The following is a 10,747-nucleotide window of genomic DNA, read 5'->3' on the forward strand; positions in this document are numbered from 1 at the left end:
AATGAATAACTCTTATTATTCATAATTTACCAATAGTGTGATTTGTTATGAATTCTCAGTTTTATATTTTTTTATATTGATAAATCGGTTATATTTGATTACTGATTGAATGAATTTTTGAAATATCAATGAACTGACAATTAAATTTTAATGTATAATTCAATTAAACAACCTTGATACTGGATACACTATTTTATTTAATAAATAAAGTTTAAGTACATTGGAAATTTTAATAAATCAAATTCAAGTAATTTAATAACAATCTATATATCTAAACCCCTAGATATTTCAGTCCAAAACAAACCAGATAATCTGCATAGCATGCAGATAATAATACAGGGAAAGATATTAATATTTTGATCACCCAAAAAATGATATTAGTATTTGAATAAAATAATACTCCCTCCCTCCCAAATTATAAAACATTTTTAATACAAATTTAGTATCCAAAATTATAAGATATTTCATCAAAAATAAAATTTCATTAATAATGTTTTTCTAATATTATTGTTCTCATATATTCTCTCTTTAATATTTTTTAACACATGGAATATTAAATTATAGGAATTTTTGAAAATTTATATTTATATTTTAAAAAATAAGAGTGTATTTAATAAATTTTATTAGTATATGTGATTTTGTTTAAAGATCTGTTTATTCGAGGGGGGAGGGGAAGAGAGATATTTTAATGGAGGGAAGGGGTTTCAATTAATAGAGGGGGGTGATACCTTATTTGATTTAGGAGGGGAGGGGAGGAAAAATAAATATTTATAAACAATTTTACCCTTATCCTAATAAGTTTTTTTTCCTTATAAAATATAGTGGTTAATGTTTTTAATATATAATTATAAGCATATAATTATCCATAATTCATACTCTCTCCGTCCCTATATATAATATGTTTTTAACCAAATCTCGCAAATCAATAAAAGCTAGTTATTTAATTAAAAGCATAATAACATCCTAATTTTGCTTTTAATTATTGTAAGTAAAAAAGGAATATCTTTTTTTTAAGTAAATTAATGAGAGTACTTATCTTTTTTTAAATTTAATAAGGATATAATGGTCCATTCATTAAAAAATACTAACAACCTCTTATATTTAGGGACAAAAAAATTTCAAAAAACTTTTTATATATAAAAATGGAGGGCGAATATATATTGCAAATAATACATTCAATAATAGTTTATTCATAGTTCATAAAATAAAGGTATGAACAAGTAGTAAATTTATTAACATATAATAGAAAAATAACAAAAATAAAATGAAAGAAGGGAGCCTCAGCAAAAAAACCTAATCTACAACACAGACAATGACTTGAATGGAAGGAGAAACAGTGACAGTATTAGGTGGAAGAAGTAAAGGAGGGACATTTTTATATTATCAAATTATAATAGAAATATAATAGTTCTAATATAACAAAATTATGCATCTCTCCTCCTTATCCCTTATTTTGGAGGGGAGGGTTATTTTTACCATCCAAACAAAAAGTGGGGAGCCTCCATCCAAATATTTAAAAATATTTTATAATTTAAAAAGGAAAGAAGTCTAATATTGAGATATTTTGGCTTATGATATTGACAATTGATAAAATTCGAATTAAAAAAAAAAAAGACATCGCCAAAATTCATTGAGACATGTCATATGTGGGTGAGAGAAAAAAAATGTACAAAAGGGCAACCTGTCTTCAATAATTGACTTCGACCATTTATGCCAAATGCCCAAATCGCCCATCACACGCGCCCACAAGAACCCCTTGGAACTTGTTCCTTCCTTGAAAAAAATTAATCAAATAATCACCATAATAAATTATTATTATTATTAAATTTCAAGAATTTATCATCAAATTTTCAATTTCTTAAATTATCATGTTAGAATTAACACTATAACATAGAAAACACATTTCTCGCAGAAAGTCATAAATCTCGAGCAGTATAAAATGTTGCATTATTTATGAGCTATATACCACATGACTCATTGTGGATTCATGCCAAGAACATATTATAATCTAGTTTAATTTAATTTTCTAAATAGAAATTTTTCTATTGCCCGATCGCCTTATCTTAATTTGTCCCCCTGTCTCTCTCCCTCACTTCCAAGCAAGTTCACTCTTTTCAGTTTCAGTCTTCAGATTACCAAATTCAACCACACGACACAGATAATACCAATTACAGTTTCTCAGCTTTCACAGCTTCAACTACAAATCAGTCAAATCTACTTTTTCAATTCTCAACCACACACACATCCTTATCACCTTCTTCCTCTCTCAAACACATTCAGTCAAACACTTCACCTGCATTGATTGTCCTCTTGTGCACATACATATATACTTACACAGCTTCTTCTGCCCCTTCGCATACTTCACCCCCCCCCCTGTCTGTCTGTCTATCATATCTACTCCTCATTGATTATATATGTAATTTCAAGATGAACGGGTATTCCAAGATCAATCCTAGTGGCAACACTCCCAAGTCAAGATCCATAGATTTTCCCGATTTCTTCTCCTTCATTGAAACCCCAAAACTGACCAGAAACGCCAGTAAAATCACCAGAACAGAGGAGCCAAACCAGATCGAGAAGGACAAGGCGGAGAAATCCTCACCTGGGGGAGCAGAAGAAGATGACGATGGAGAAGCTGTGGGCGAGCATCCAGATGGAGAGATATTCGGCGTGGTTCTGGGTCGGAGCGCGTCGGTGTCTTCATCGGCGACCGGGCTTCAGGGTACGATGAAGAGGGCGTTCTCAATGAGAAGATCGTCGTCGGTGTCAGAGAGGTATTGCAGGATCCATGACCAGTACGTGGCATTGGGTCCGTCGATTGGAGAGGACGGTGAAGGAGAATCAAACGGAGGAAGAAGATCGGTGACGAAGAAGAAGAAGAAGCAGACTGGTGGAGGAGGCAAGATCCTGAGAGCCTGTAAGCGCCTTCTTGGATTTTAAATTACGTTTTGGATTAGGTATTGTGGAATTTTATTGAGAAATTTTTGTGGATTTTGAAGAATAAAAATGTCATAAGCGTTTTTAGGGATAATGAACCCTCTTTTACCCAGTGAATGGAATCTGATTGACTGTTTAATTGAAAGAGATAGGTAATATTTTCGTTTGTTCAATGTTCAATATAATATAACTGAGGCTAAAAGCCTAAAACTATTTAAGAAAACAGAAAAAAAGGCTAAAAGAAAGAGACACTGGAGCTATCATCTTTGATCTTTTGATCAATATAAAGTTTCGAGTCTATGCAGCAAATCATCATTTTTTATTTGTAGTTACTAAGTTCGAGTTATCTCTGTCGGGCTAAAAAAAAGTTATCTCTGATCTCCAAGAATACATGAACATGAAGAAACACTATTCCATTAAATGAAAATGTGCTGATATAAATTGTAATCAGCCATATAGCTATGGATAAAATTAAGCACGTATTGACAACAAATATTGATCTATTAGGTAAGAATTTGACTTATAATCTACAATATTATTGGATCAAATTTTATTATCAATGTGAGTATTTTGTTATTGTAAATAACTTTATCAATATTCTTTGAATTTAAAAGCATGTCTTCATTTTAGTATATATAAAAAAAATAGACACAAATTTGGAGAATTTTAAACATAGATGATGCAAGGTTTCATGCTTTTCACTGCTAGAAATGACACTATAAAAGATTTGAAGTATTATAATCATATCATGATTGACAAAAAACAAAAAATTAACCAATCTCTAATTGATAAGCATGATTTGTTTTGATAGACCGGCCCAAATATTCAGGCGGCTCAATGCTTGAATATGCATATGGAGTCGAGCAATATGTTAGGATGGAGTCGGCCCGACCTACCCCATGTGTACCCCTATAATTTATTTCTTCATTTTTGAGTAATATACTAACAAATGTATTTACATCATGACATTCTGATTATTAAGATTTTTTTTTGGTTAAAGCAAGCTTTAAGTATTGTGCCAAGATTGAAATTGAGAGAAATTCTAGCATATTGAGCCAGTGTTTTATAATATCAAGAATTAACATTTGAATTCTAGTGATTATGTTTCAAATAAGAGTATTTTTTATAAGAGAACACCTATATCTAATAAGGGAAAAAAATCGTGTTCTAATTATGTGATTTGCAAGTTGACTTTCTAATTATGTATTAAAATAAAGCTGATTATTGAACCAATTAAAGCATTGATTTAAGAATTGTTAGTCAAAACTATAGTTGAACTGTAATCAAATTAATTATAAACAAAATATTTTATTTAACCACTTAAGATACAAGTTTAATGGTTTACTAATTCAATCAACATACTGACCTAAATTTCTATCCTATGTCTCCCTATGGGCAATAGCTACCAATAATCAAATATAGAGCAAAACAATGTTAAAATGTACTTGATGGTTTTATTTATAAGATTGAGAAAATATTTATTTTAATTTTATTTATAAGGTATCTCAATAATTATTGTACTTATTTTTATTAAATGTTAGAGTGTTGTATTTTTAAGGAATGTATATTTAATAAGAATAATGTTAAAAATACATTTTAGTTTGAGACAAGATTTGAAAAAGTTTTAAAATTTTTTTAGATTCCGATAGAATATCACAGACGGAGGACTAGAACAGCAAATAGAAATCAAAGACACGTGACTAAAGTTCCGTATAATCATTTCTGATAAACAAATCACATGCGTCTCCCACGGCATGTTCACTCACTGTAAGCCCCCATTCTTATAACTACATGCATTGCACTAGCAAGTCAATCATTTATAGTTAGAAATTGCAATATAGTTATATTTATGTTAAAAACATTGAAGCTTTCAACTGTGCTTTATTAACAAAGCATGTCTGGGGAATTATTAGTAGCAGTAAAACTATCTTTAGTAAAGTGCTAGGCATACATATCCTTTTACTCTCATTTCAAAAATCATGTGCTTCACCTATTTAAAAAGATATTGTGAAATATAGTAATATCATTACTAATAATCTTTATTGAAATCTTGGAAATAGTGAGATAATTTCTTTGAAAAATAGGCATTGGTAGCCTTGCAATAGTCAGGTGATATACATTCAAGAAATGTATCTAATCTTATTCTGTGCTCTTTTCTTTGTTGGAATATATCTTTGTTTAATTAGTTATATTCATCTACTACTATTTCATCTATTTTAAAAACATCAATTCCTTTTAATAATCACTTAATTGTATTTAAGAGTTAAAAAAATTTTAAATGATTATTAAAGATAATTATAAGATTTGCCATCAACAGTAACAAAGCCACATTGAAGTCGGAGGCAAATGCACCCCCTAATTTAGGTGTAATTCAATGTGAGTAATGAGGTGTTAATGCTTTACACCATTTAATCATAAAACCTAGAACATTGTGTGATAAAAGGGAGAGAGAAATTTGAAAAAATTGAATGTTAAAAGTCTTGTCAAATAGGGATGAGAAATTAAAAACACATAAAAGTCTCATGGACTATTAATGCTTTATATTCATTCAATAAAATACTTTTTATTTTACATTAAATAATGGAAATACGTCATTTTACAAATAGATTGTGTAAGATTTAATCTTTTACATCTCCTGTATCCTTGATATTTTATACACCTTACACTTATTATTTAAAGCCGCCTACTTTTGATTTATATCTAAATATATTTTATGTAAATAGTTTTTTATATATAAATTGTAAACTTTAAACATAAATTGTAAACTCACTAATATTGAACATCCCTTTTTTTCATTTTCACATATCAAATCCAATTTTTTCACAACACATTTTTAAAAATTATTTATTTTTATTTCATATTCAATGTATTTTAAAAATGAAATCATAATTATAATATATAAATTTAAATTTTTAATTATTATTTTTTTATAACTATTTGTTTTTAATTATATTGCACCCCTTGAACTGAGGCCCTAGCTTCGCCACTGGTCATCAATCTGTTATGTGTGATCCACACCTTTTTATAGACTGGTCTCTTATTTAGTCTTTAAAAATGTAACTGAGAACTAAGGAACTAAGGTATTTCTTTGAAAAGTTGCATGAAAACATCTTCCAACTTCATCTTTCTTAAATTCTTATTATTTTTTAATTGATGAAGTTTGTATTTTTTTATAATCAAAATGATGAGAGTTTAGAACATCTTTTCATGCAAATGTAGTTTTTCTCAAGCTTGTTGGTTTGAAAGTCTTCTAAATTTTAGAATTGATTGCCAACCTTCTTGAGACTTGCTCAATTGGTTGAAAGCCTAGCTACTTTTTCATGCTTATAAAGATAATTCATTGGTGTTTTCATGCTTATAAAGATAATTCATTGGTGTCTCATATATTACCTTTTTATATATTAGACACAATTTGGTCTTTTTCAAAACTAAAAATATTTTGTAGGTAAATCTTTTAGTCCTTAGGATGTCTTCAATCAGGCAACATCAAGAGCAGTTGAATTTTTAAAGATCAATATTTACATATCAGGCATATCAAAATCACAAGTTTGGTCACAACTTCTTGTTCAAACAATGAATAAACTTTTCTTTTTGAAGAGATTTTAACGAAGTTGATTTTTAAAGTTTAAAAATTTTAAGAAGTTAGATCTCAAAAATCTTTATAAATAATTATTTCCTAGAAAGGATCAATTATTCACTTTTGGAGACAATTCTCATTTGCAAAAATTGGAAAACTTCAACTCTAATGAAGTGTTTTCAAAGGACTTTCCTTTTTCTACAAGAACATCTTGGTTATCATTTAAGTTTTAGTATTATTATAGGACTCCATCTATATAAATTATTTTATATTAACTTTATAGCTGGATTTAGTAAGACGATGTGGCTTCTGCAGTCTTTGCAAAAAGACATAGGTGTCTTAATGAAACAATACGTGTAGTGGTTTTTATTATTAAATTTGAAGTGGTTTTTTCATTAATTTTTTTGAAGTAAACAAAGTAATTTTTTACGTACTTGTTTTTTCACAAATTTTATAATATTTAAGAATAAAAATGTTAATTACGTTCTTAAAAAATTTCCAAGGGTAGGATAATGAAAAATTGGAAAATTATCCAAAAGAATCAAAATAAAAGTTATTTATATTGAAAAATGTGAATTTTTAAAAATTTTCTGAAGTTCAAAATTCTCCTACTTGCTTGCAGAGAAAAAAAGTGTGATATGTGATAACTAAATTGCCTTTACTGTTCTTTTCCCTTTCACAAAAAAATAAGAAAAATTAATCGACACGTTGTTCTAATTTTTTTAATTTTGAATTAGGTTTCTATTGTGAACACCGTATTTTTTTTTGAACATTTTTTAAATTTAATAATAAAAATATAAAAAATATAAAAAATTTTTTTAGGATTATATTTTTAAAAAATTTAACAAAATCAAAAATCTTGCTTAAATTTTTTTAAAATCTCTCCCAAATTATCCCAACCATTCAAAGATATTGGGAATCAATTTTTTTGAGACTCAACTATTTTTTTAATTTCTCTCAAATTTTTTATTTTTTATTAAAAAATATATGTTTTAAAATTAGACTTTTCTTTCTCTCGCTCAATCTAATTAATAAAAAAGGAATTAAAGAATGGCTAAAAAAAAGAAAGAAACAGATACATGCAGCATCAAAACACACAACACATGTACACACACACACTTTCGGCCAGGCGCAGAAGAAGCAAGAGAAAGCAGACAGAACAGCAAGGAAAAAGTGAGAAGAAACAAAGCAGAAATACAGCACCCATACACTAGCTGAAAATGAGCATAGAAAAATGCAAAAGAAAATTCAGATGCATGCACACAGCAAAGCAGAGCGAAAAAGCACGTAAACTCTCTCCTCACACGCAAGCTCTTCCCTGTTTCTGCTTTAAAAGGGATCTGAAACTGAAAAAAAGGGGGAGGAGATGGAGGAAAGAAAAATTGAATGAAAGAGAGAGCACGGGGATGATAAAACGAAAAACAGAGCATGGAGAAGGAGCAGAAAAACTAGATGACAGTAGAAAAGGAGAGGAAGAGAAGAGAGAAAGGGAGGGAGCACCCAAAATTGAAAAAAAGAGAGCCAGAAACAATAAACGGAGTGAGTTTGAGAGAGAAGGAAAAGGAAGGAGGACAGAAGAAAAAAAGAGCACCAAGATGTTACGGTAGATGCAGAAAACTAGAGGAAGAAGAAAAAAAACTGGAGGGGAGATACGAGAAAATCAACAGAAAAACCAAGCAAGAGGAAAACTGGAGAAAGTAAGGGCCAGGACAAAATCGTCAATCGGAGAAAAGGATCGAAGTGCATTCATTTCTCATTATGTTGTCTTCAAAAAACAAGTGAGAGCAGGCTTAGAGATGAAGCGTCTGTATGCCTATAATGATGACAAGATGAAAAGCTGAAGATGGTGGATGTCAATGAGCGGGCTGACTATTGGGCAGTTGGGAACTCTAGTGCTTTTGTGTATTTCGACGATAATCTGCTGTTTGAGGTGTTGAAGCACGCTGGTCATGGCGGCTTGTGTGAGCAAGCAGTGGCACAAGACGATGCTAAATGTGCAGCTTTGGGAGCTGATCTGCACCAAACATTAGGCTAACACCAGCTGTGGTGTGCAGTGGTCGTTGCCCTCGGTGGCTTCCATTGTCGCCATACTCTCTACCTCTAGCCTCTCTCCAAGCCCTAGAAAAAATGCCAGACATGTTGCTGGATTACAAGCACAAGAGGGAGAAGAAGATGAAGAGAGAAAAAGCTGATTGGAGATAACTGTTAAAAGGTAAAGACTATGGCTTGAATAATATTGTTCTCTTTTCTCCTTTTCTTTTCAAGATTTTATGGTGGGCATAAGTTTACATGAGTCATTAACTAGCTATTTATAAAATATCATGTATAATCTTGCATCTTTTAATGGTTCAAGGGCATAGTTATAACTTGATATTTGAAAATTAATCACCAAGTTTGTCTACTAATTTTGAAAATTTGACAAGTTCTTCATCTTGTGATGTTGGTGTCTGCAAAATAGACTTGTAATGGTTTGTATTATAAGATATTCAATGTGTCTAATCTAGGTACGTTTAGTTTTACATGGTTAATTCTCAAATTGCCTTTCAATCTTTTAATTACTATGTTTTAGAAAAATGTAATGTGTGATGGCATGAGTTGATCTTTATATTAATCTTTGTTCATTTGTAAAAATTTATTCATGCGTAATACTTCATAGTGTTTTTTATTTCCATATGCTGTCATGATTTTCTTATAAGAGGCTAAAGTATAAAAAGAAAAAGAGAGAGAGAGATATATATATACACATATACACACACATATTTATGGCTTATTTGTCGGGTGAGATATTAAGAATCTCCGTAGGCACTTAGAATGATTTCATATCGTGTAAATCAATAAAATTTTGCAGGTATGAGGATCAATCTTGTATGTATTTATATGGGTTTCAAAGACCCATTATTAAAATTAATTCTCTCTTTATAATAAATATTTAAGTCTCATGTAAGACTTCAAGAATCTTTATAGAAACTTAAATTAATCGTGTAGGATAATGAATTCTTGCAAATATCGTGATTTACAATTTACATGGTAAATAAATAATAATAAATGTTTTTATGATTTTAATTAAATTAATAAATTTGAATTATAATCACATTTTTTAATTAAATATTTTGGTCATATGAGATTTTTAAAACTCCGTAGACCTTTAGGATAATCGTACTACCGGGTGAGTCAATAAGACTTCACAAATATAACAATTAAGATTTTTATATTAAAAAATATGCGTTATATAATTACGTATTAAAATATATTTAAAGTGAATATTATTTAGTCCTTTTGTTGTATGAGATTTTGAATCTCTGCGGATAATTAGGATAATCTCATATTGTGTAAATCAATAAGGTTTCACAAATATGAAAATAAAATTTATATTTTAATATGGGTTCCAAAAGCTCATTATTAAAATTAACTCTCTCTTTTTATATATAATTCAAATTAATAATTTATTTAAGTCCCATGTGAGATTTTAAAAATCTTTGTAAAGATTTAAATTAATTACATCATCGTGTGGGATAATGAGTCCTCGCAGATGTAGTGATTTTTAATTTTTATAATAAATAAATGATTTTTTGTAAACAATGATATACTACACAATTTAAAAAATTAATTAATCAAATTAATGCATTTAAATTATAATCATATTTACCAATTATATCATTTAGTTATGTGAGATTTTTGAATCTCTATAGACTTCTAAGATTATCGTATTATTGTGTGAGTCAATAAGACTTTGTAGATATAAAGATTAAATTTTTAAAATATATATATATATATATATATATATAATTAATTAAATTAAAGATGTATTTAAATTTAATTTCCTTATTGCGTGATATTTTGGAATCTCTACAGATATTTAGGATAATTATATTATCATATAAGTCAATAAGACTTTGCAGGTATGTTGATTAACAATCTTTAAAACACATACATACATACTTAAAAAAATTATTACTAACATTTAAAAATATACATAAGAATATAAATAAATAAATTAAATTGTTAAATTTTTTTATCGTGTGAGATTTCAAAATCTCTGCAAATATTTAGAATAATTATATTATCATATGAGCCAATAAGCCTTTGTAGGTATTGCGATTAAATTTTTGATCATAAAATATAAAAATAAAAATAAAAATAATTCTTAAACTCTTTTCTTTTTCTTTATTCCAAAAAATTTAAAAATTGAGAAAATAGTTAAAATTAAATTACTTTTTTCAATTTAAAACACAC

At 28.6% G+C, this 10,747-nt stretch overlaps 1 protein-coding gene across 1 annotated transcript; it reads left to right on the forward strand.

Moving 5' to 3' along the window:
- The first annotated feature begins 2,089 nt into the window (after nt 1–2,089).
- On the forward strand, nt 2,090–3,045 carry LOC129286844 (uncharacterized). Its single transcript, XM_054922913.1, has one exon. It carries the CDS (start codon nt 2,428–2,430, stop codon nt 2,938–2,940), a length of 513 nt encoding a protein of 170 aa, XP_054778888.1. The 5' UTR covers nt 2,090–2,427; the 3' UTR covers nt 2,941–3,045.
- The last annotated feature ends 7,702 nt before the right edge of the window (nt 3,046–10,747 follow it).

The sequence above is a fragment of the Prosopis cineraria genome, unplaced genomic scaffold, assembly GCF_029017545.1.
Source record: "Prosopis cineraria cultivar Desert tree isolate PC_DT_omini unplaced genomic scaffold, ASM2901754v1 PC11, whole genome shotgun sequence".
Classification (NCBI taxonomy): Eukaryota; Viridiplantae; Streptophyta; class Magnoliopsida; order Fabales; family Fabaceae; genus Prosopis; species Prosopis cineraria.